General features: G+C 40.6%; 1 protein-coding gene across 1 annotated transcript in view; it reads right to left on the minus strand.

Annotated features, from left to right (window-relative positions):
• utrn (utrophin) overlaps window positions 1-23501 on the minus strand; it is a gene marked incomplete in the record, with an annotated part of 237395 nt that overhangs the window by 211438 nt on the left and 2456 nt on the right. Inside the window, 3 exon segments of the mRNA XM_037685869.1 lie at window positions 2290-2382; window positions 2996-3057; window positions 21426-21590. Of these exon segments, the coding sequence (XP_037541797.1) occupies window positions 2290-2382; window positions 2996-3057; window positions 21426-21498 (228 nt within the window).

The following is a 23501-nucleotide window of genomic DNA, read 5'->3' on the forward strand; positions in this document are numbered from 1 at the left end:
GGATGAATCCCTGCCGACGACAAATCCCTTTTAAGTCTTCACATTCCTCAACCACTTATTAGCACCCAATTATAGCATTAGTATTCCGGTAGCAGAGAGAGTGTTCACATGTGTGCGTTCGTATATGGCAAAGAAGCAGCTGGCATTCCCTACGACTGCAGGTGCAAGAAAGATGATCTACTGTTAGAAGAGTGGCAAAAGGATAGCATGAATTAAAAAAGGACTAGAGTATAAACTGTGAACACGAGCGCATTTGAGCTCACGGAGGGAGGACGTAAACATTAGTGGCTGGGTTTGCTCTTAAAGTCTAAGTAACGTTTAACTCTTTCTGACTAAACATTAAGAGTGTAAAAGACGCAATGTAGTAACTCAACAAAGTGTCCACAATAATATATCCAGAAAAATATTGATTTAGCAAGTATTTTGGTAATGCAAAGACATTTAATATTAATTGTTCAAAAGAAAATTATACATAAAGGTGGTTAAATAATTAGTGAATACGAGGGGCAACACCCATCAGTGTTATGAATTAAACCTTATAGAAAAGCAAAATGATACCCAGAAATGATCAAATCCTAAATTAAAGCATTCCTTGAGGGAATGCTCATCACCTGGGACATTTCAAGCCAGAGTTTTAAAGTCGTCTTGTGATGAGAAATGACGAGTTATAGCAAGTTTTGGTCAAACCTTGAAAATAATCTCAAGGTTCTTTATTGCCATTCGCATCACATGTGGTACATGAGGTGGAACAAAATTGTGTACTCAAGGTCCCAGTTACATCCAACAATGCTAAAATACGAAGTGTAAAAAGAAACCGTAAATAAGGATCTAAGACATAAACTAATATACGCTAAACGAACACAAAACGGTACACTAAAAGATCTAAGATATATGCTAAATGCTAATAGTGCAAAACAATACACCGAACAACAGCAGCACGAACATGAGTTATTGTGGGTGGATGAGTACGAATGAATACAGCAGCATGAATGTTCTAGAATTGCGCCGCTCAAGGTGGCTGCATGTTGGAGCAGCTCTGTTACTTTCATTCTGAGATTTTGCTTTTGGAAACTTTAATTCCTGGTTTTCTGGATGTAAGTCACATTTTTTGGACAATTGTTTCTTCTGGTATCAGATGCTGAGCAGCTGGAAGGATTTTTACTGAAACTTTTTTAGTTTTGGACATTTGTTATGATGCGTAACCATGGCAACAAGGCAGTTTTCTACAACCAACAGCAGCTGATTAACATCTCAAAAGCTCAAATAACATCTCAACTACAGCCCTAAATCTCAAATGAGTTGAAAAGGATGTTCTGTGGACACATTCTCATCTACCTGCCAGCTGTACTCGAGTGCTTGACCACTGAGATCCTGGAACTAGCAGGAAACACGGCTCATGACAGTGGAAGGACAGGATCGTCCCTCAGCACCTACAGTTGTCTGTCCGCAGCGACAAGGAGTTCGGCAGACTGCTGGGAGGAGTGGCCATCACTCTGGGAGGAGTTCTGCCTGGCATTCAGGTGGTTCTAAAGCCTGAGGGGAACCGAGAAGCCAGCCGAGTCTGGGTGGACGTATCGGACAGCATCTGCAGCCAGTTTCTTAGGATCCACGGTGGGATGGACCCATCCATCTAATCCGTCCAATCTTTTGGACATTGTAGTCAAACGTTGAGGGTGACTCAGCTACTACCATATCAAATTTTAGCTCAATTACGTAAGATTAGCTGCGTTATAGTCGTTATTGTGTTTACTAAGGTCACTTAGCTGTACACCATTTTGAATGGGGTTGATTCCAAATCAGTTGCATATGCACATCCAAAGAATATTTTCTGAGAATTTCATTAAAATCCATTTTGCACACACTACAAACAAATGAACGCAGACAAACACATCACTTTTAGCTTTTAGCAGCAGATAACCCGGCAAGAATGCAAGTACACATAACAGACAAAAAAATAAATGTAAATACTTTTCTAAACCAAGGATTGTTCAAATAATTTGGTACAATTATACAGAAAGAGATATGAAATTTTTGTGAATAAGTAGGGAAAAAAATAACCAGGGCACCGGCAATAAATAAACACATTAGAAATATAAAAGCAAACATAACAGCAGAAACGGGTCCATAAGGAGTCGAGCTTCAGCAATCAAACTCACAGCGGTGATGAACAGAACCATTTTTGAAACACTTGAACTAAAAACTTCATCTTAAGAGAAAAGAAAGAAATCCTCTGAGCAAACTGTGAATTTAAAAACAATTAAATGTGGGCATATTTATGCTCCATCTCACCAAGACATTATTAGTGAGACCCTCCAGCAGCTCCAGCAGCTTCCTCCCATCCCTTAGGTCAGAAAACAGATCTTTGATGGCCGTCTTCCCAGTCTGAAGACACAAACAACATGACCCACAGGTTAGTTTTTACAGGGAAATTAACTAAAATGGAAAAGGCAATGTTATAAAACATTGACAGAAGCAATTAGAAGACATAACGAGGTATATAAAATGTCATTAAAAGGATAGGGAGAATGAGAAAGAGTTAAACACTGAACAGAATAAATTATCAATCCTAACAGTCTGATGAGAACAAAAGCCATATTTCATTTAATTATCTGATGGTATTAATATTGCTATGATGAAATCTATAAACAGGACCACACACACAAAGAAATTTGCCTTTAAGCAAGAAAGTGTTTTTGGATTCATCAGTGGATTAAGGAACCCACGAAGAGGAAATTATGTGTTTTGTTTTGTTCCCACACCTGCTACAAAAACAGAATCTAAATATTTCAGCTGTTTATTTTGCCCCCCTGCCAACAGCTAAACTAGCAGTAAAGAACTCGTTAGCAGGGGACAAAAAGTGTTGAGCACAAATATCAATTTTCAGGGCTGAAATGGTCTCCGTATATAATCACTCTTCATCACAGCGTTGAACAAATCCAAGGGTTTTTTTTCTGTTCTTTGAGGAAACGGGTGCAAAAAGAACTGTTTCACATACCTTGGAGAATTGTGCATTTATCCATTTGGTGAAAGTTTTCTTCTGTACTGTGTCATGCTCATCTGTAGGGGAAAAATGAACGGACTTAGTGTCTTTTAAAACAAACAGTAAAAAAAAAAAAAAACACTCAAAGGTTATTACTATGCGTTTGTGTGTGGGACCAACTTGAGTTAAGGTCAAACTCGCTTTCACACACAACCTGGTGAGTAGTTAATGGAACTGGAGGCAGTCACAGCTTAAAAGCATCTAAATCAACACAGCTAAAACATGGGAACAGTACAGGCAGAGATGGACTTCTTGATGCGTCCAAAATGTCAAAAGGTGCAGAGTGTAAACCCAACACACCAACCCTACACGTACAGACATCCCTGCCCATTATTCTGTTCTGCCCAAATCCAACTGTACACATATTTTACATTCTCTTCCCACTTGACTCCCTCTCACACACAGCTCCTCCTTTATACTCCCAACATGGCTCTGCAATAAGGCCTCATTGTGTTTCAGGCACAAGGTCAGCTGCTTTGATGTGCCTGAACGATGGCCGGCTCGTGTAACGGATCAGAGCAGCTCACACAAAAACCTTGGGATTTGCGGAAAATTACTCTCCGATAGCACATGCAGAAAAACAAAAACGTCTTTTAAAAGATGCAAATGTCCAAATAATTCATTCAAATCGATGATAAGCTTTGTGAGAAACTTTATAAAGGTAGTAAGTCTAATGTAAAATCATTTATGATATATTAAACAAAAACCACCTAAAGGAAAAGCTTACACCTTATAAATAAAAGATTATGAAGCGTTAATATCTAACCTGTTGTAGATAGCTCTTTAAACAACTGCAATTTAGAGAAAGAGTTTATTTATGACCAGATCATTGAGCTAACAGCAAGCCTGAATGGGGCCAAGAATAAAGAGGATTGCACAATGTTTCTGCTGGAAGAGTGGTATAGCATCTCAGGGTATGAGTTGAGAATGATGCTCAACTACTACCACACCAAATTTGAGCTCAATATCTGTATACGTTTCCCAAAGTCAATGATCACCTATATTAGTCATTACGTCATCAATCCAGTCAGAAATAAACATTTTCCAAACTGAGGTCATTCAAAGAGCCATCTACAACAGGTAAGATAGTATTTATTTATAACCTTTCAATAAAACCTCACTTAAAAAGACGTGAGCTTAATCTTGGATATAAAACAGAAGCACCAACTCTTGTAAGTAACAAGTTTCACTTCTTTCTAGCCATCTAACCTGTCAAACATTTATTTAAGCAAGTTATTCAGTAAGGTAAAAAATAATAATAATCCGAGGGAATGGACCAAAAATGAAGCACTCGCAAATGTTTATATGCACTGTGATTAAGGACACGCCTTGTACATGGTATGTGAACCAGTAGAAAAATGCCACTGTCATTTAACAAGCAACTCAGAGCACCAAGAACGGAAGGAAAGGGTCAAAGGTTATGATCATCAGGGCCCACAGTCACTTACCCCTTTGTTTGGGGTGTGTAAAGTGTGTGTTTGCAGCCGCCGGCTGGGTGACAAGGATATAAAAACAAGAATGTAATGCATGAAGAGGCCAGAGGTACGGGCGAGAAAGGTGAAAAGGTGAAGATGAGATAAACTGTGGTAGAGAGGAAAGGGCTTGGGGGGCGGGGGGGGGGGGGGGGGGGGGGGGGAGGGCGGGGGTGGGGCTAAAGACCAGGCATTGCTTCCGAGTCCCTTCATCTAAACTTTAGATATTCAAAGGTTGAAAATTGTTTCTCTGATTCAGGGCATAAACATGACTTTAGAGACATAAGAAACAAAAAGCAGGACAACTGGATGTGTGAGACATTGAGGAAAAGCAGAAGACGTCTGTTGCCTAAACTGATATGTTCACATTTTCCACTCTCTGCTTCCTGTCTTTTAAAAATGTTCTCAGGTTATGTTCACCCATTTTAAGCAAAGTTTATACAGCAAAAATTAGGTGTGATTTTTTTTAGGCCTGTCGCGATAAACAATAAATCAATTAATCGCATGTAAATTAAAATGATCAACCTTGTTTTCATTTATTGGCTTTATCGTTTCTTCGTGTCTCTCTCTTTCTACTGAAGACACTGAATGACAAAAGGCTCCGGTGCTTTTCACTGACACCTCCCTTTCTCTTTTCTCTTTAAAATCTGTTTTAACCATCTAAAATCACATTTTTGGATCGTTAAAAGCAGCTAAGCTGAGAAGCTAAGCTAAGCGCCCAGCTAACAGGCCGAACTCAGGAAAAAACCTCCGTCTTGTCGAAGCTCTAAAATTCACGGTTGAAACCCATGCCTACGTGCAAAAAGTTGTTTTTCTCTGCAAAAAGAAGCTAAAAACTTGTTTACCGTTTTCTTATTAAAAGCTTTGTGTGAAAAATGCTAAAGAGCTCAAACCACACCGAGTGTCCGCCATTTTGAGAACAGAAAAAAAGGAAAGAGGGACAACCCATGTCACGTCAAGGGGCCTCCCTCCCATTTTTCTTAAAGAGACACGCTGCTCGCTCCCTCACTATCCATCCTTCGGTTCAAATAGTCTTTTACTGGTCGAAAAAAGGTACTACAGGCAAAACAAATTAAGCATTTCTTCTTAAATTTGACGATAATTACTAATTATCGTCAAATTTCAAACAATATCGTTTATCGCAATAATTTCTGAGACAATTAATCGCCCAGCAAAATTTGTTATCGTGACAGGCCTAGTAACAGCTAATAAAAAAGGGGAAAAAGGTATTGTTCCAAGGAACCAATTAGGTATGATAAAGTCATACAAAGGGTTTTGTTGTAGTTAAAAGTGTCACACGTGTGACAGGTTGGAAAAAAAAATGTACAAAAGGAAACAAGCCCAGAGGGCTACAACTATCAAGAGGAGCAATTACAGAGGAGAAATGTATGGTAAAACTGAATTAATGAGGAGGGTAGGAGCAAATAGTTCAAGTATTATTTCTAAGAATCCTCATTTAGGTGCCTCCTGTCCCTAATCAGCACCCACGCTGGGCCTCTGAGGGCCCTGATGAGCAGGTTCCTGAGGACGCATGTTGTCCTGAGGACCGTCATTGCAGGACAATAAACCTGATTCATGCACACTGCTCCTCTTTGATTTGTCTTCTTCTCCTGCTCACAAGAGCGCAGGAATGTCTAACTGCAGGACAGATCAAAGTAGTGGCATTGCTGTTTGCATGAGCCGGACAGGGTAAAAAAAATCTCCTTACAAAGAGTAGTCTGTGCACCACTGATGAACACTCGTGATACAACATTCACACACCAAAACACACGTCCACTTCTGTCACTGGACTGTTGTTCACAAGAGTCGGCTAATTAGAAAAGAGGCTTCGAGTTCATCTGTGAAACTAAACTTGATGAATTTAGATGAAACAGAAAAATACAAATTAAGTACTACATGTTATTAATGTGACATAGCTGGTCTCTTAATGAACATTTTTTAAATGAGATGCAAAATTTTACTAAACAAATGCCACTCAAAATAAAAATAATATCATATCCCCACAGGTAATGTAGTCCAGAAGGATTAGATTTATATTCCAGTCAATCATCTCACTTCTGCTACTTCTTTCAAGAACTCACACGTGATGTTTCTGAGATTTATTTATTTTTTTTTACGTTTTAGTTTAACTCGTCTACCAGGTGTTTCTAATCAAATAAAATTTACAGAAAAACATGTATCCAGGGTGACACCAGTAAGACAAATGACTTGGAATCACAGAATTTATAAAGAAAAGTGTCAACTTTTTTTTTAAAAATACAATAGATGGTGATTTAGTAAAAGTAGCGTGCAACACAGACGTGTGTAACCTCCTCGACATGGATGACGCCACTTCCCGGCTCCAGACTCGAGGCAGCTCAGCAGAGCTGGGGGGCAGCATCTCCGGAGTATCATACGATCATACAGTGACCTGTAAGATATCTGCAGACGGGCAGCATCCCCTGGTATATGGTTCCTACTCAATCATGACAAGACCAAATGCCAGTCAAACAGCTTTTACCACCTGTCCCAGCTTGTATGAAGAAAATGGTCCGTTACTGGTCAGGCCTTGTAGGAGAAGGCTTCCCACCGAGGGCTCCTCCAAGCTGGAAATGCAGGGGACGGATGAGCACGGGCTGACCAAACCCCCAGCTGTGCAGCCCTCAGTGGCATACCACCTCCACCCCAAGTGCAAGTCAGTTGCAGCACCCACTAACATTTATCTCCCAGTTAAATCAGATCGCCTCAATGTGTCGATTTATCAGAGAATGTACAAATATGCAGGACAGTTGGTGTGTTCGCTCAATGCAGTCATACTGTCAGCATATGGAGCTGAAATCCTGGAGGAGATGGGCTGGCAGCTGGGCTCAGGGTCACCTAATCTCACACTGTGGGATTAAATTTGTGTTGTAAATGATCCTGCCTTCATCCAGAGGAGCTGTTCAGAGGAGCGGTCGTGTCATGGGGCTTGCTGTTGTGGGTGAAATAGCCCTGTGACTGAACCTTTCAGGTCTGGGGGACTCCCAGAAGGAAGAGGGTATGGATGCAGCCTACAACCCGATCAAAGGTCTTTTTGGCCCGGCCTTGGAGAAGATGCGAGATGAGCATTCTTAGGAAACAGGAGGGTGAGGTCTTTAACCTCTGCTTGCTGCGCAAATCTATACACACCCTGCACAGGGACCCAGTGTTTCCCACAGAGAAACACTTCACTCTGTTATCAAAGAACCAGAGTTATGTTAAGAAACCCAACGTTTCCCTGCATCACTATGGAGAAAAATAAAAACTTAATCTAAACACTTGTTTTTTTTTTTCTTTGCAGGATGCTTTTTATAAAATCAGATGCTGATGCAAATCAACAATGACCACTGTCATTTTAACCTCGTACACAGTTCACTCAAAGAAAAAAGAGGAAATAATCACAAATTTAAATAAATTCCTTTAAATCAAATCCCCTTTTTTGTCTGTATGTTACACAGTTAAATCAGTTAAGCCGTGTCTTTTTTCAATGAAGAGAAAAGCCGTGCATCGAGTGTACGCAGCCCTTATTCTTCCCTTCAGCTGTTGTTTTGCACCATTACTATGGTAAATCTGACGTCCTGCTAATATTTTGAAATTAAATGGCTGCTTGGTTTAGTTCATGACTACTTGTAACATTTTAATAATCCCAGAAAGTAGCCTTATGGGTCACTTGGTCATATGATAAGTTATATTCTATCACAGCCGAGGGCAGAAATAAACAGACTGCACGAGCACAGCGAGGCAAGAATCTCCAAATATTCAACCCTTGTCAAATAATCAGTCAGCGTGTTTCAGATAACAGACTCCTGCAGACATCAGCTTTAGCAGATCTGCTCTCTGTACATGTGATGGTCATGTGAAGCCAATGTGGGTTAAGTGTTTCGCCACACAAAGTGGCGATGACATCATGAAGAGAAATCCCACCTGTCCACACGTTTTCAATATACTGGATGAATGTGTGGGAGCACGCTCCCATCACTGCTAAATTAATTTCTATAAAGCCAGAAAAGTCTAATCCACCTACTTTTTATTAGTTATAGAACGCTTTCATTTGAAAATTTGCATTTTGCTAAATGATTTAACCTGTAAAAATTCACCAAGTAGCCAGACTTTAAAGGATTGTTGGCTTGTAGCACTTCACAAGAAGCTGACAATGTTGACCAATGTGCAAACAGCAAACCTAAAAACATGGAAGGAATGAGTGGGGGGGTGGAGGAGTCATGAAGACACGTCCCTCAGTTTTTTTTCTCCTAACAGGTGGAGAGCTGGTGGCCACACAGCAGGGGCAAAAAAGGAAAAGCAGCGGGGAGGTGCTGAGGTGAAAATCAAACAGACCACCGGTGTTTCCACAGCACCGTCACACGGTCAACATCAGGGTCCACAGCTTAAATAAATAAAGATACTTACAAAGTTTGCAATGCTTATTTATACCTTTTCCACAAAATCTAAATGTTAAAGACCTGAACCAACACTTTAAAGTATGTGGTGTGTAGAGTGCAGTATTTTTCGGACTATAAGGCGCACTTAAAATATTTTAATTTTCTTAAAAAATCAGCAGTGAGCCTTATAATCAGTTACACCTTATGTATTAACTCTGGTTGTACTAATTGACCTCGCACCGATTTTATACGGTTATTGTGAATGAGTTGAATAAAGTTTGACTTATCTGTTTTATTCGCTTAATTCACCTTATAATCCGGTGCGCCTTATAGTTCGAAAAATAGGGTATAAACAAAAAATGTTTGTTTTTTAAAAACTGTAATCAAAAATAAACTTATTTCAACAGTACTGAATGGCCATCAACCGTTACAGAAACTTATTGGGTTTAATTATCAAACAGCCCTAAACTAAAAAGAAGAACAGAAAAAATGAATGTAGCGTATGGTTACATGTGGATAGAGGCTCAGCAGCACGCTTGTTTGTCGTTCAGGAATGCACCTCCTACTGTCAGTTTTATTGTGCCAATGTGCACACTGGGCATTCCTCAAACAACTGCACAGTTTTCTTTTCAAACTATTATCATTTAAGCTACTCCCATATATGCATAAACTATAAACAACGGTTGAAAGCCCGAACGTCTTATTTGGATTTGCAGGTTGTAGGCAGAGATATGAATTATTTTGTCTCCGTAGGTTGAGAGGAATGCATAGAATTCCTATAATTTCCTATGCATGCCTTCCTCCTCCCCGCAGTGGTCACTTGTCTAAGCTTGTCCCAGCCAGCACAGCCTTGTTGACACTCTTCCCCGCACCGTAATACGGGAATTTGTAGTTGAAACACTCCAGAGACGGAGAGTATGTCCAGAGAGATTAGCACCTATCCCACTTAGGATCATCAAAACAACCCGTGTGGTCGGTGAAGGTGTGTGAAACGCTGTAATCAGGGATGAAGGAAAAACCGTGAGGTGACGCACGCTGGAATTTAGCGAAGCTGGCTGAAAAGTTGGGCACTAAACTGTACTACAAGAAAACTTGTACAGTTTAGCACATTTAGTGATAAAAAGGGAAACCGAAAGGCATTGACATGCAAGTCAGCTAAAACTCCACTTGGACTACTTTAAACATTTAAAGTCAATCTTTGGACATTTTTTTTTTATTGTGCTAAATATTTGTTTCCACTGTTTTTTATCTGAAAACTACTTTCCCCAATGATTTCCTAAAGAAGAATAGTTTGCAATCCATGTTTTACCCCTATAAAAATCTTAACAGAGCTAGTTTTACCTTTGAGGAAGCAACAAAACCAAGCTCGTCCATCCCCTACTTCATTTTACTACGGTAATTAAAAGTTTAAACCACACTGATGAACTCATCTGTAATTTGAGTCTACCGCGACTGTGGCACAACTAGCTGCGAACAGCAAAAGTTCATACCTCTGCGTTTAAGTCCATGTTCTGCCATCTTTCACCGGAAATCTACACAAACTCTGTTCCCCTGAACAGAGGATGCAGTAAAAACCAAAAAAGGACAAAAAAGAGGAGATAGTCCAAGAGTGTCAGTGCAGCATCGGTTGTGATATCCCTGTCTCCGTCTCCTCTCTGCTTTAATCACTCCTTGTCCAGCGAGAGAGGAAAAGCTCGGCAGCAGAGGGAGAAGGGAGAGAAAGGGGGACATGGTCCATAAACTGGAGCTGGGCCGAGCAGGACAAGAGCAGTGAGGCATGCACCACGTCGTGAGAAAGAGGATGTGCACAGATAGTTTGGCACCACCTCAACATTTAATACAACCACAAAACAAAGTTAAAAAAAAGACACAGGGCATAGACAATTTATGGAAATTTTAAAATTAAAATCACAGTCAGCATGACGATGGTGAAGATGGTGCACTGGAGCAGAGAGATCAAGTTTCTGAGCGGCCTTTGACAAAAATCTAGTTCACCAAAACGCTGGCACAAAACATGTTCAGCCTTAGCAGAACACAGAGTATTAATAAGGAAAACGATAAAGTGATCGTTCAGATCTTTGAAACTGAGCGGGTCTGTGAAAAGTTAGTGAACAGTTAATATCTTCCCTGTGGTAGATGCTCTTTGAAAACCTCAATGCTGATGTTGAAAAGATCGCTGCCATTGTAAAACAACTTCAGTCTCAAAACTTTAACTCCAGTTTATTCAAACAATATTTTACGAACTACAGTCAACTTTGCATTACATGATTATTCTGGAAGGATTATAATTTGTCAGCCAGCTAATGATGCTTGCTAAGAACCAAAGAACCAAAGTATTCCAGGTAGATAACCAAGTACTATGAAGCTGACAGCATTGTAGAGGTTTATAAAGTAACATTTTTAATAAAACACCACATAATCATTATTTAAAGATGACAGCAATCCACTTTGGTCTTAGCTCTGCTGAGACTAGATGTTATCCGGTCAGAGTGGACAAAATTAAACTGTTTCTCCAAACTGAGGTTCAAAGAGCTATCTACAACAGGTAAGATATTAACGATTTCTAACCTTGTCCCAGAACCCCACTTCAAAGAGCTGAAGAGCCTTTTAGTAAAAAGTAATTAAAGCATATGTATGCTTAACAAGAGACAGATGAGTGTAAACACGTGTCCAACAGGAAAATGTCCAGTAAGATGTATTTTTGGCATTCCTTTACCCTTAAAATCTTTTAGAAACATTTTCTTTGATCGACTAAAAGACAACCTCATATTTGATCGACGGTACTTCTGATGTATGTTTGACTGGCAAGACGAGGAGGCAAAAACATACTTAAAATGCAACAAAACGCGTCAAAGAATACAACTGCAGGTCTGAAAAAGTGGAATACTCAAATGCCCGTCCGTGGAGTTTGAATTGTAAGTAATTGCCAACATCCTTACCCAGACCGAGACTATATTCATGCTTTCCTTTCCTTCTGAAAAAGTTACGCTTTCTCCATGACATCCACCTGCTCAAATTCATGGTTAAAAAGTGTTTTAAACAGAGAATAGAGGGGGAAAAGCAAGAGAAAGAAATTACAAAAACTACTCCGGAACAGGAAGACAAGGTGGTGGTGAGAGAGTGATAGAAGCATGAGAAGAAGAAAAAAAAAAAAAAAGAGGAAGTGGAGGTGCGAGTGGTAATCGACAACACTGGGTGGGTTTCTGGTGCTGGGCTCTGTCTTTCTGATGACACACCCTGACAGACGGGTTGAAAGAAGTGTGCAGCAGAAACAGGAACAAGCTTCCAGTTCGTCAATTAATGGTTAAGCGACAGGTTGACAGATGTGTATGTGGGACGTATGGTTTACTCAGACTAACAGTTAATTCTCCCCCGAAACACGGAGCTGAAAAAACAACGCTCTCCAATGTCAGAGCTAAACGACCCGCAGGGTGCCGAAACACTGCGGACACAACGGTTACAACATCCACCCCTTTGTTTACATGAAATGGAAACTTGTAGCAATCCAAAACGAGCATGTGTTATTACATAAGTACAGCGACAAATCGGAGTTGTGACAGTTTCCGGCTCCAAGTGCAGCTCTGCGTAGAAGAGAGAACGGGCCTGAGTCCATTTGTTCATTGATGTATTCAATCGATGAAGAGCAACAGAACAAACAGTTTCTATTGCAACGAAGGATGTGTGAAATGAAAAGGGGAGGGTAAACAAGGGGAAGAGTTTAATTTCCTGTTTTTTTTGTGTTTGTTTGTTTTCCATTAACAGAGGAAATAGAGTCTGAATTAAAGGTACTGTTATCCGTTGAGATTTGCAGCATCTGGTTAGTTCTCTGAAAGGTTGAACCCTTCGAGTGAGGCTCGACACTGACTGAAGGGAATTTCCCACTGTGCTGTGTGAGTGACAGGGAAGCACCCTGCTCTGTCACACACCATCCCAACAAACTGCTGGAATAAAGACATGCGAGTAGATACACACTGGTCTAAACAATCCTACAATCTTCCTCTATGCCATAGCTGGGCCTGTTTCGGACAAACTGTCGGACAAATTCAACAAGTCATTTCATTTGGTGGCTCAGTTGGTAGAGACGTTGCCTCTCAAAGAGCAGGTCGCCAGATCAAATCCCTGCTGGGGGGCCTATTTGTGTGGAGTTTGCATGCTCTCTCCGTGCATGCGTGGGTTTTCTCCGGGTACTCCAGTTTCCTCCCACAGACCAAAAACATGCATGTTAGTCTGACTGGTAACTCTAAATTGTCCCTAGATGTGAGTGAGAGAGTGAATGGTTGGTTGTCTCGTTTGTCTCTATGTGTCCCTGTGAGGGAGTAAGACCTGTCCAGGGTGTCCTCTGCCTCTTGCACAGTGACTGTTGAAAATGGGCACCAGTGCCCCGAAAAGGAAGAAGTGGGTAAAGATAATGGATGGATGGATTACATTTCCATGTCTCATGACAAAAACAGCTTCTTGTTAGCTGAATGCTGACTTAAGGCTCCAATGTCCTCCCGCGTACTGTCAGCCGAGCGGAAACTGTGCGCACCGTCCGCAGAAGGTTGAGACGTCGTGCTCGAGCGTCCACCCTGAGCGGCTGCAGAGCAGCTCCGCAGACAAGGGGCGTTTACCTTCGGGACAAATTGAGGTCGCCGATTGGTCATTTGCTGACACACCTACTGAATTGATTGACAGGTCGGAAAAAGAAAACCGAGAGCGGGCAGCTCCAGCCGCAGCGGTGTTCTGTGTTTATATGTTGTTAATAAAAAGTTCTAAAAAAAAAATTTAAAACAGGGAGCGTTGGCCCTGCAGCCCACACATCAGAGCAGCCCACCAGGAAATCTCCAGACCCTCCCGCAGCCATGCTGGACCTGATTTTAATTCGCTCATGACAAATTATTTCATTTCTCACCATTTCAGTCATGACATCAACAGATGAGGACGAGATCACTTGCCTTTTGGCAAAAAAAAAAAAACAACAGAAAAGGTCAGATCAGGGATGAAGAAGGGGAATTTAATACATTGGTGACGCATAAAAAAAACAGTCCGTCGCCGGGCAGTTTATTATGCGACACCACGTACGCGGTCGTAAAAATTGAGCTTAGCGCGGACATGCCCTGCGGGCGTCCGCTTCGGCTCTAATCTGGTACGCGCGGCCCTCCGCGGACGTTATACTGGGGTCTTTACTGATGAAAATGTCTACAAATAACTTCTTGATCAATTTAATATATGGAAACTGCTTAAAGGAATCAGTTATAAATCATGACAAAAGTTTTGACTTCTAAGTTAAAACATGATGCATCTGTCACAGTTCATCTAAAGACACAGCGCTGTACCCGCTGACAAGCTCAAGAATGCACAAAAGACCAAAACTACATTTAGCTACTTGTTGGGCACAAGAACCAAAACTGATGAGGAGGAAAGCCGCTTCACACATACCGTATTTCTTATTAGTTAAGAAACTCAGAACATATCTGCTGTAGGCTTCAGGGAGGCCTTCTTGAACAGGATGGAGCTCACTTTGGGTTCAAAGCATTGCAGGTAAAAGACGAGGTGCAGTGTGAAAAGTAAAGTACAACTTATAAACCAAGGTATAGCAAAATACTCAGGACTGCATAAGAGGTAAACCTATTCATCGTCTTTGTGTAGATTGATGAAATGTAAAAATGAATCTTTCAAGAGTTAAATCCTACCGCACATTTGGGTCAATTCTAGCACGCGAGATAGAAAGTAGATTTTACAACAAGGCTCTGAAACCAAAACCAAAAATTAAAAAAAGAAAATATATATTTTACACTGCAACACTGTGCAGAAGACAACTGGTCCGTGTGTTAAAACGTCTTGCAACATAAGAATGAACGGATCACTTTCTGCCTTTTCCAGGCTCCTCTGAAGAGTTCTGTGGAGTGGAGTATCTGTGCAGCGCTTGCACATCTACCAAAGAGGCAAGAGTCCCACAGACAACCACACCCAGGGGAGATGTTATGGACAGAGCACTCGTTTCCAGCCTGGGTTTTGCAGAGCGAGCTCACTCCCACTTCCCAGGCAGCCAAATTCAGCTACAACCCAGGAGACAGAGAAACACCCAGGCAGGCTTGTGAGCCTCAGTTTATATATAGAAACACCCAGCAGCGTGGCTACTTCTTTCTCAAAGAGGAAAACTCTCACTGACTCATAAAAAGAAAACGAGGATAAACCAGTAAAAAAAAAAAAAAAAAAAAAAAGGTCATTCCACTGCAGTGACACACAGTCAGTAAGATCTCCTTTATTTTGGCTCCATCGATGGTGCTCACACAAATGTGCACGCTTTTGTATGCATCAGCAGGACAGTGCGCTTAGATGAACTTTTGTTTTCTCATGCAATAACAGTAGCAGTGGTACTCCTGAAAACCTCTGCGCTTCAAAACTAATGATTTCTGATGCCATCCAACTCCCTCCATCACAGGCACCAACAGCAGCTGAACTACTTCCATGTGCACGCTACACCCTGCTACAAGAAGATAAAGCTAAGGATCTGTGGCATGTAGCGGAGCTAGAACGGTGACAAATCACGCCCTCGCTTTGGTCACATTCTTGTTTTCTTACAGACACAATACTTGTGTCACTACACAACCCACCACACCCAAAAATAAAAGGTGGAGGCAAAAACGTTCTGCGTGGAATTCAGCAGGTTAAACGAATGGTTAAAACTATTTCAGTAAGCACCACCTATTTAGTTGTTGTGTAATAATAATCTTAGTCCTGAAAAATCATTTCCTCATTTAATATTCAAATGTAGGTTTTTGCCTGGATCACCTTTTCCAGCATTTCTCCTCAATTTTTATTTTATTTCTACTTATTTCAGTTTCCTTTTTACATTTCTGGGGCTGGGTTGTACGTTTTGTGTGTGTGTGTGTGTGTGTGTGTGTGTGTGTGAATTACAGATAATTATACAAATGTGTTGTCTTTCAGTGAGTCACGAGGAGAATGCAACCTCTAAAATGTCAACGCAGTCAGATTTGTAGTCGTTTTTTGTTTTAACTCGACAAAAATATCGACGCTTCAACGACAGAGAAAGACAAACGGTCAGGCTTTCGGATAAAAACACAACGCCCAAATATACAAAAACATGCTGATGTCAAAGATATTCCTACTTGTTTGGCCTTGCTTGGAATATTCATATACTGTATTTGTCAATAAGTTATTAACTTCTACATTTGTTTCTTGATTACAACTTTTTGAGTCTCATTTTTCCTAATGTATCCGTCTTCCGCCCCATTCCATGAACGCTTCTACACAAACTGCAATGTAGCATCTTGGGACAAACATGATACTTACTACATAGATAATTTAAAACAATCAAAGATAGTAATGTGCAAAGAAAATGGGGGAAAGCTACCTAGCTTATCCTTGACTCAGTTTGACAAACGTGTGGCTCGAAAGTCTTAATCCCAGTCTTAAAACTGGACAATGCGTCAGCCTCACGGACAGAAACTGGAAGTTGGTTCCACAAGAGAGGAGCCTGATAACTGAAAGATCTTCCCCCTAGTCTGCTTTTAGAAAATATAGGAACCACAAATAAGCCTGCAGTCTGAGGGTGAAGTGCTCCGTTAGGAAAATATGGAACAATAAGATCTGTAATATAAGATGGAGCTGGGTTATTGAGGGCTTTGTAGGTTAGAAGTAAGATTTTGAATTCAATTCTGGATTTGACAGGGAGCCAATGGAGAGAAGCTAAAACTGGAGAGATATGATCTCTCCCACTAACTCCAGTGAAGACTCTGGCAGCAGCATTTTGGATCAACTGAAGACTTTTTAAAGAATTATTTGGACACCCAGAAAATAAACCATTGCAATAGTCCAGTCTAGACGTGACAAATATGAACCAGTTTCCAACATCATTTTTAGGTAAGATGTAACTAATTTTAATGATATTTGGGAAGAAGGTGGTTCTAGTGAATACTCTTAACTAAACTCAGCAATTGAAAATTGAATTTGTAATTAATCTGTGATGACCAATATTTTCATAATAAAGTGATTTGTGTCATTGCATCTGTAGCTAATTTAGTAAAATAAAGACTGCAGCTCATCGTGGTGTTGAGACATTTTTTTTTTAAAGTTTAACCCGCATCATTGCAGTTGTAAAGATAATTCCTCAGCCTGGCGAGGCTTCATCAAACTTATCTTTCTTCTCCCATCCTGGGTTACTGAATCCCACCTTTTTGTGAAATAACCCTCAAATCCAAGCTTTAGAAGTAAGGTTTAGAGAAAATCGTTACCCAGCTGTTTAATAATGTGCTAAACAAAAACTGAGAATGACAATCTGAACTTTCACATTGGGCTGCACTTTGGTATGAGCAGGGGGAAGGGAGACACAACAAATAGCCAATCCATGAATCCTTGAACAGTACTTTAAGTTATAAAGTAATCCAAGCAGAACTCTGTGGAACAGAGAGTAAGCAAGCATCTTTAATGCTGCGACTTGTGGTAAACCTCAGTGCATGGTTCAACAGATATGAGCCTGGAAAGTCAAAAACAGGCTGCAACAAATGTTTATTTTAATGAAAAGTAGTTAGTCTAAGTAATTAAAAATGTGTGTGACACAAGTTCCAACAGGTTGAGTGCTTTAAAGCAGTTTGTTTCACTTGACAAAAAGTCCAAAATCAGATATTCAGTTCCTAATGAAACCAAGAAAACTCAGTGAATTTGTTTAATTGCAACTTTATCACCTACCAAGTTACCATCTACAAAATTACGAAAATACTACAGTTGGAATTTGACAATATGAATAATCATATTCAGTATTTTTAGGTACAAAACAGGCATATGTATGCAGCTGTTTTAAACAAATCAGGTTAAAAGTTCTTGCAAATCCACATTTACACATTAGATGCCTAAATCATTTGTTGAATTACTTTTAGAAAATTAGAACTTGATTTTCATATTTTGCTCACTGCTCTGAAAGTAAATATGCTAACAACGAAGGTAACTAAACCCGTTTTATTTGAAAACAAATGCACGTGCTGACCACAAGTCTGGGTTTAGAATGTTTCTTTGCGTACAAAGCTTTGTTACAAGCATAACAGAAAGGGGTGAGCGATGCAACAAGTGAATCCAGTTTATAATAAGTTTGTGCAATATCAAAAATGGCAATATCACTTATGCAGAATATAAATTTTAACAGCCATTTGTTAGCATCTGAACATAAAATCACTAGGTGTCGAGTTATTCCAGTTGCCTCCACCCCCCTTCCAATCTGAAAACCCCAGCTGACTCATCTCTCACTCGTCTAGAAAACTGTCCAGCGGGCACCGTGTTTATCAAGATTCAAGCTTCTTTATTGTCATTCGCATCACATGTGGTACATGAGGTGGAACAAAGTTGTGTGCGCAGGGTTTATGTTTCAGGAGTCAGGTAAACAGCTCGACAGAAGTTGTTCAGAGAGCACCGGTAAATTCAGACAAGAAGAGTTTGACTAACAATTTAGTGCTTGATCTGAGCTGATTAAGTCACTTCTGTTGTTGGATTATATGAAAGGATGGTTGTGGAGGTCAAAGGACTAATAACTAAGGTCTGTGAGTCCCAATTCACCACTGCCTTATGGTTTCTTTTTATTATTATTATTATGTTAATGTAATAAATTAAACATTGAAATAAAGGAGAATTTATAAATATTGCAAATTGCAATACACACACATTTTTGGTCATATCGCTGAGCCCTACTTACTCAGCCCTAACAGTCCATCATTCCAGGTTGCAGGGAACTGGTGCCCATGTCCAGTTGTCACTGTGTGAGAGGTGGGAGACACCTGGACAGGTCACAAGTCCATCACAGGGACACACTGAGACAAACTAGGCAACCTTTCACATTCCCACCCACACCTAGGGACAATTTAGTTACCAGTTAACTTAACATGCATGTTTTTGGTTTGTGGGAGGAAACCCAAGAGTACTTGGAGAAAACCCACGCATGCACGGAGAGAACATGCAAACACCACCCAGAAAGGTTCCCAGCTGGGATTCGAGCTGGCGACCTTCTCGCTAAGAGGCAACAGCTCTACCATCACTGGCGTACTCGGAGAAAACCCACATGTGCACGGGGAGACATGCAAACTCCACCCAGAAAGTCTCCAGGTGGGAAGGCGGTCTTGCGACGTTTTCTCTGAGAGGCGACCGCTCTAACCAGTGCACCGCTGTGCAGCCCAGTGCAACAGTCATGAAACAATTCTCCAGTTTTACATTTCTGTGAACAACTGCTGCGATGCCGAAACACACACCTGGTTGAGACTATAGTCGCAAGTCCACGTGTATCCATTAACACCACCCCTATAAAAGTGATGTCAAAATAGGACTGAATGGAAACAGAGTGACTTGTCAAATAAAACATGATGCAACTTGAAGGTCAACACTTTGGTAAATCTTTTCAGACCGACATTCAGAGAGGCACGATCTACTTCCAAGTGCACTAATGCCTGTTGTTTCAGCTGTGAAAACAAACTTCCACCTGTTCTCAACCTCACCTGCTTGTCACTCACTAAGGTTTTCAAGCATGCTACAAATCCTTGCTAGGGAGCTTCTCACCTACATTACATTAAAGCTACTACAGCAGATAAACTAGGCTTTTTTTAGATGACACAGTCAGTGGTAACAGTACGCCTTTGTTCTCTACAAGACAAGCAAAAATGTCAAGCTTTAAAACCATAATGATTGAAAAAGTTTAATATTGTTAGGCTTATACCAGCCTCTCCTTCTTGGTTTTGGAATGTGCATACCGTCAGAAATTTAAAGCACAACACCTCATTTCAGCTGCACGTCTGTAGCTACACTCACACGCATATCACCTTATTGTACAAATAAGAAACATTTGGGACCAAGTCACCCCTGTAAACTGTGAGCTGGTTTAATGTAGCACAGCTACCCCACAAGGTATTTTTTACATTATTTTCAAGGTTGCTAGGGTAACCTGAAACTTTGTAGGAAAAGCCTTGTGGTTTGGAGTCAAGTGCTGTAAATTCAACTCCATCGGCAGAGAGGAATTCCTGGCTCCGAGACTGCCAGCGCCCCGAGGCACATAGTCCGCACTTATGTTTTTATTTTATTCTGCACTTTATCAGACAGTTGAAAAAGAGAAGGCAATAATGTGTATTTGGCAGGACAGCTGGATAAGTTGGTGTTCAGAACATCAAAAAACAATGTAAACTTTTAAATAAACACTATAAAAGCACACAATATAATGAACCCATTCAATGATTCTCTACCTAAACTAGTTACTGTTCAGCCAAAATTTGCAGAAAATGTGACTTGCCTCAGCATTTGTTAAAAAAAATACCTTCCTCCAAACAGCTAAAATATCTCAAAATGCATAAAATACATATAATTTATGTGTAGTTTTCAATATTTTAAGATCTTGTATATTTGTGCAAAAGAAGCACAGAGAAAAAGAACGTCCTTTCTGATTTCCCAACAGACATCACAAATGTATCTCCTTTAGACTTTACATGTGTTCAACTGCTGCGGTTCCCAACTCTGGTCCTTGAGGAACACCATCCTGCAGGTTTTAGTTGTTTCTCTGCTCCAACACACCTGATTCAGTGGTTTAATTACTTCCTTAAGTTCGGCAGATGCCTACCCTTTCATTCAAAACAGGTGTGTTGGAGCAGAGTAACAACTAAAACAAGCAGAGTGGTGTTCCTCAGGGACCAGGGTTGGGAACCACTGTGTTAAAGAACACAAGAACACAGTTAAAAAATAAAATAAATAAAAAAATTAGATATGAAAGTCTTAAAAAAAAATGTAGCAACTCTTCATAGCATCCTGATGCCTGCTCAATAACCCAGGTAGAAAAACCTAACAAAGTAAAATCAGGTCCTCTGGACGGATTCTTCTTGTTGAAACATTTCGTCTTTTAAGTCAACAAGAAGATTCCGTCCAAAGGACCTGACTTAACGTTGTTAGGTCTTCACAGCATCATTCACTTTTTTATTCAAGTGGAAAATCTCCAAAATACTAACAACTGATGTCTTTGAATGGGAGGCAAGATACACATCAACCTTGAAAAAGAGAAAACAAGTCCTACTAAAGCCCTCCTCTCAGCAGACCAACAACTTGTTTGTATTTATCTCTCCCCTTGAGGGTGGCGTATTCAAAAGATTAGCCTATGGAAAGGCAAAGGCTGACAGAGAAACAGATCATTGGGTGCGGCTCTTTAAACCCATCCCTGCATTCTTGTCTTCCCCGTTCTCTGCTGTCACTGGTTTCCTTTCCGGTCTACTTTCTCTTTCTCTCAGAAAACGTGGGACAGTCAACAGTCTCCGGTTGGTTCCACGCCTTTGTTGCTCGCTTTGCCTGTCCCTTTTGCCTCCTTCCTCCACGAGAACTGAGGTTAACCATGCACAACAGGACTTCTGACTCTGTCAGGGTGTTCTGTACAACAAACTGCCCCCCTGGTTCTGTTACGAGATCCGTTTTCAAAAAGCCATCAAATTTCTGTCAAAACCTGCATGCTGGGCGCACTGTATGGGATGGCAAATTTCAAAAGCACCCTCACTGTAACAGAGGTCAAACTACCAAAAAACATACCAGATCTCCACTTGATGATTTCGTTAAACTCTTCTTTGGCTCCTCCTTCTGCTAAATCACCATGTAATGCCATTGTAGATTATTAATCCAACCGTAGAATCGATGGAATTAGGTGAAGTGCTTCCAGGCTTTTTGACGGACGGTGCAACAGCTCTTGTTCTGCACCTGCGAGAAAGAAAAGTTGATTTTACTTAGTCCAAAAGTACCTCAAGTCATTTTGAAATGATACAACTGTTATTTGATTAGCACTCCTCTATTATAAACATTAAATTCAGATCTTAAACCAGGCCACTTACACCTGCCATTTGAGGAAGGATGTTAAAAACGCTGGTTGAGACCAGGTCTGTCGCGATAAACAATAAATCAATTAATAGCAAGATAAATTAAAATTATCAACCTCATTTTCATTTATCAGCTTTATCGTTTCTTTGCGTCTCTCTCTTTCTACTGAAGACACTGGATGACAAAAGGCTCAACTCCGGTGCTCTTCACTGACCCCTCCCTTTCTAGTTCTCTTTAAAATCCATTTTAACGTCCAAAATCATGTTGTTGGATCGTTAAAAGCAGCTGAGAAGCTAAGCTACGAGCTAAGCTAGCAGGCCGACCTTGGGGAAAAAACCTGCGTCTTGTCGAAGCTCCAAAAATTCACGATTGCCTTCATGTAAAAAGTTGTTTTTCTCTGCAAAAAGAAGCTGAGAACTTGTTTACCGTTTTTTTTTTAAAGCTTTGCGTGAAAAATGCTATGCTAAAGAGCTCCAACCACACCGAGAGTCTGCCATTTTGAGAACCTAAGAGAGACAGCCCATGTCACGTCAAGGGGCCTCCCTCCCATTTTTCTTAAGGAGACACGCAGCTCGCTTCCTCACTGTCCATCCTTCGATTCAAACAGTCTTGTACTGCCATCTGGTGGTTGAAAAAAGGTACTACACTCAAAACAAATGATGTAACATTTCTTCTTAAATTTGACCATAATTACTAATTATTGTGGGCAGCACGGCGACGCAACTGGTAGAGCTGCTGCCTCTCAGAGAGCAGGTCCCTGGCTCAAATCCCAGTCCAGGGGCCTTCTGGGTGGAGTTTGCATGTTCTCTCCATGCATGTGTGGGTTTTCTCCGGGTACTCCGGTTTCCTCCCACAGACCAAAAACACGCATGTTAGGCTGATTGGTAACTCTAAATTGTCCCTAGGTGTGCGTGAGAGAGTGAATGGTTGTTTGTCTCCGTGTCCCTGTGATGGACTTGCGACCCGTCCAGGGTGTACCCCGCTCCTCGCACAGTGATTGCCGGACATGGGCACCGGTGAACCCCGTGACCCAAAATGGAAGAAGTGGGTAAAAGATAATGGACGGATGGATACTAATTATTGTCAAATTTCAAACAATATTATCATTTATCGCAATAGTTTCTGAGACAATCGCCAAGAAAAATGTGTTATCGTGACAGGCCTAGTTGATCTCCCCAAGCTGTTTTTATTATCAACTAATGCTGTTAGTCCAGGCATTACTAGAAGTTTCATCAACCAACATCTTGTAGACTTTTGTAAATATCAAGGATAATTGAAACCAATCAACAAAGGCTTGAATCTGCGCTGAAGTTCTGACTTTGCACTTTTTGACGTTGGTTTGACCCCACAAACCATAAATCAAAGTCCTGGCAAAAGTTTCAGCAAAAAAAGAAAAAAAATAATAATAATCTGCTAATTCTGTTTGAACTTTGATTTCCTGTTAAGTGTAAAAAAAAATTTTTTAAAAAGGTGAACGAATGAGGGGATTTTCAATGAACGAAACTGGTTTCAATCTTTTTTTTTTAAAAACAGGATGTCAAACAGCTGCTTTTATAAAAACATTTTTTTATTTTTGACATAAACACATAAACACGATCCACACAGCACGTATGCTAGTCAGTAGCAGGAATAAGGCACAGAACATGTTAAGCTTACTTTTGTATTTGTCCTGTAGCACGTTTTTTTTTTTTTTTTTTTTTGGGGGGGGGGGGGGGGTTTTTTGGGTTTTTTTTTTGCCGGATGTACAAACCAAAAAAGAAAAAACCCTCGTTCGTAACTCCCCCCCCCCACCAC

The sequence above is a fragment of the Nematolebias whitei genome, chromosome 12 (assembly GCF_014905685.2).
Source record: "Nematolebias whitei isolate Nwh7 chromosome 12, NemWhi1, whole genome shotgun sequence".
Taxonomy (NCBI): Eukaryota; Metazoa; Chordata; class Actinopteri; order Cyprinodontiformes; family Rivulidae; genus Nematolebias; species Nematolebias whitei.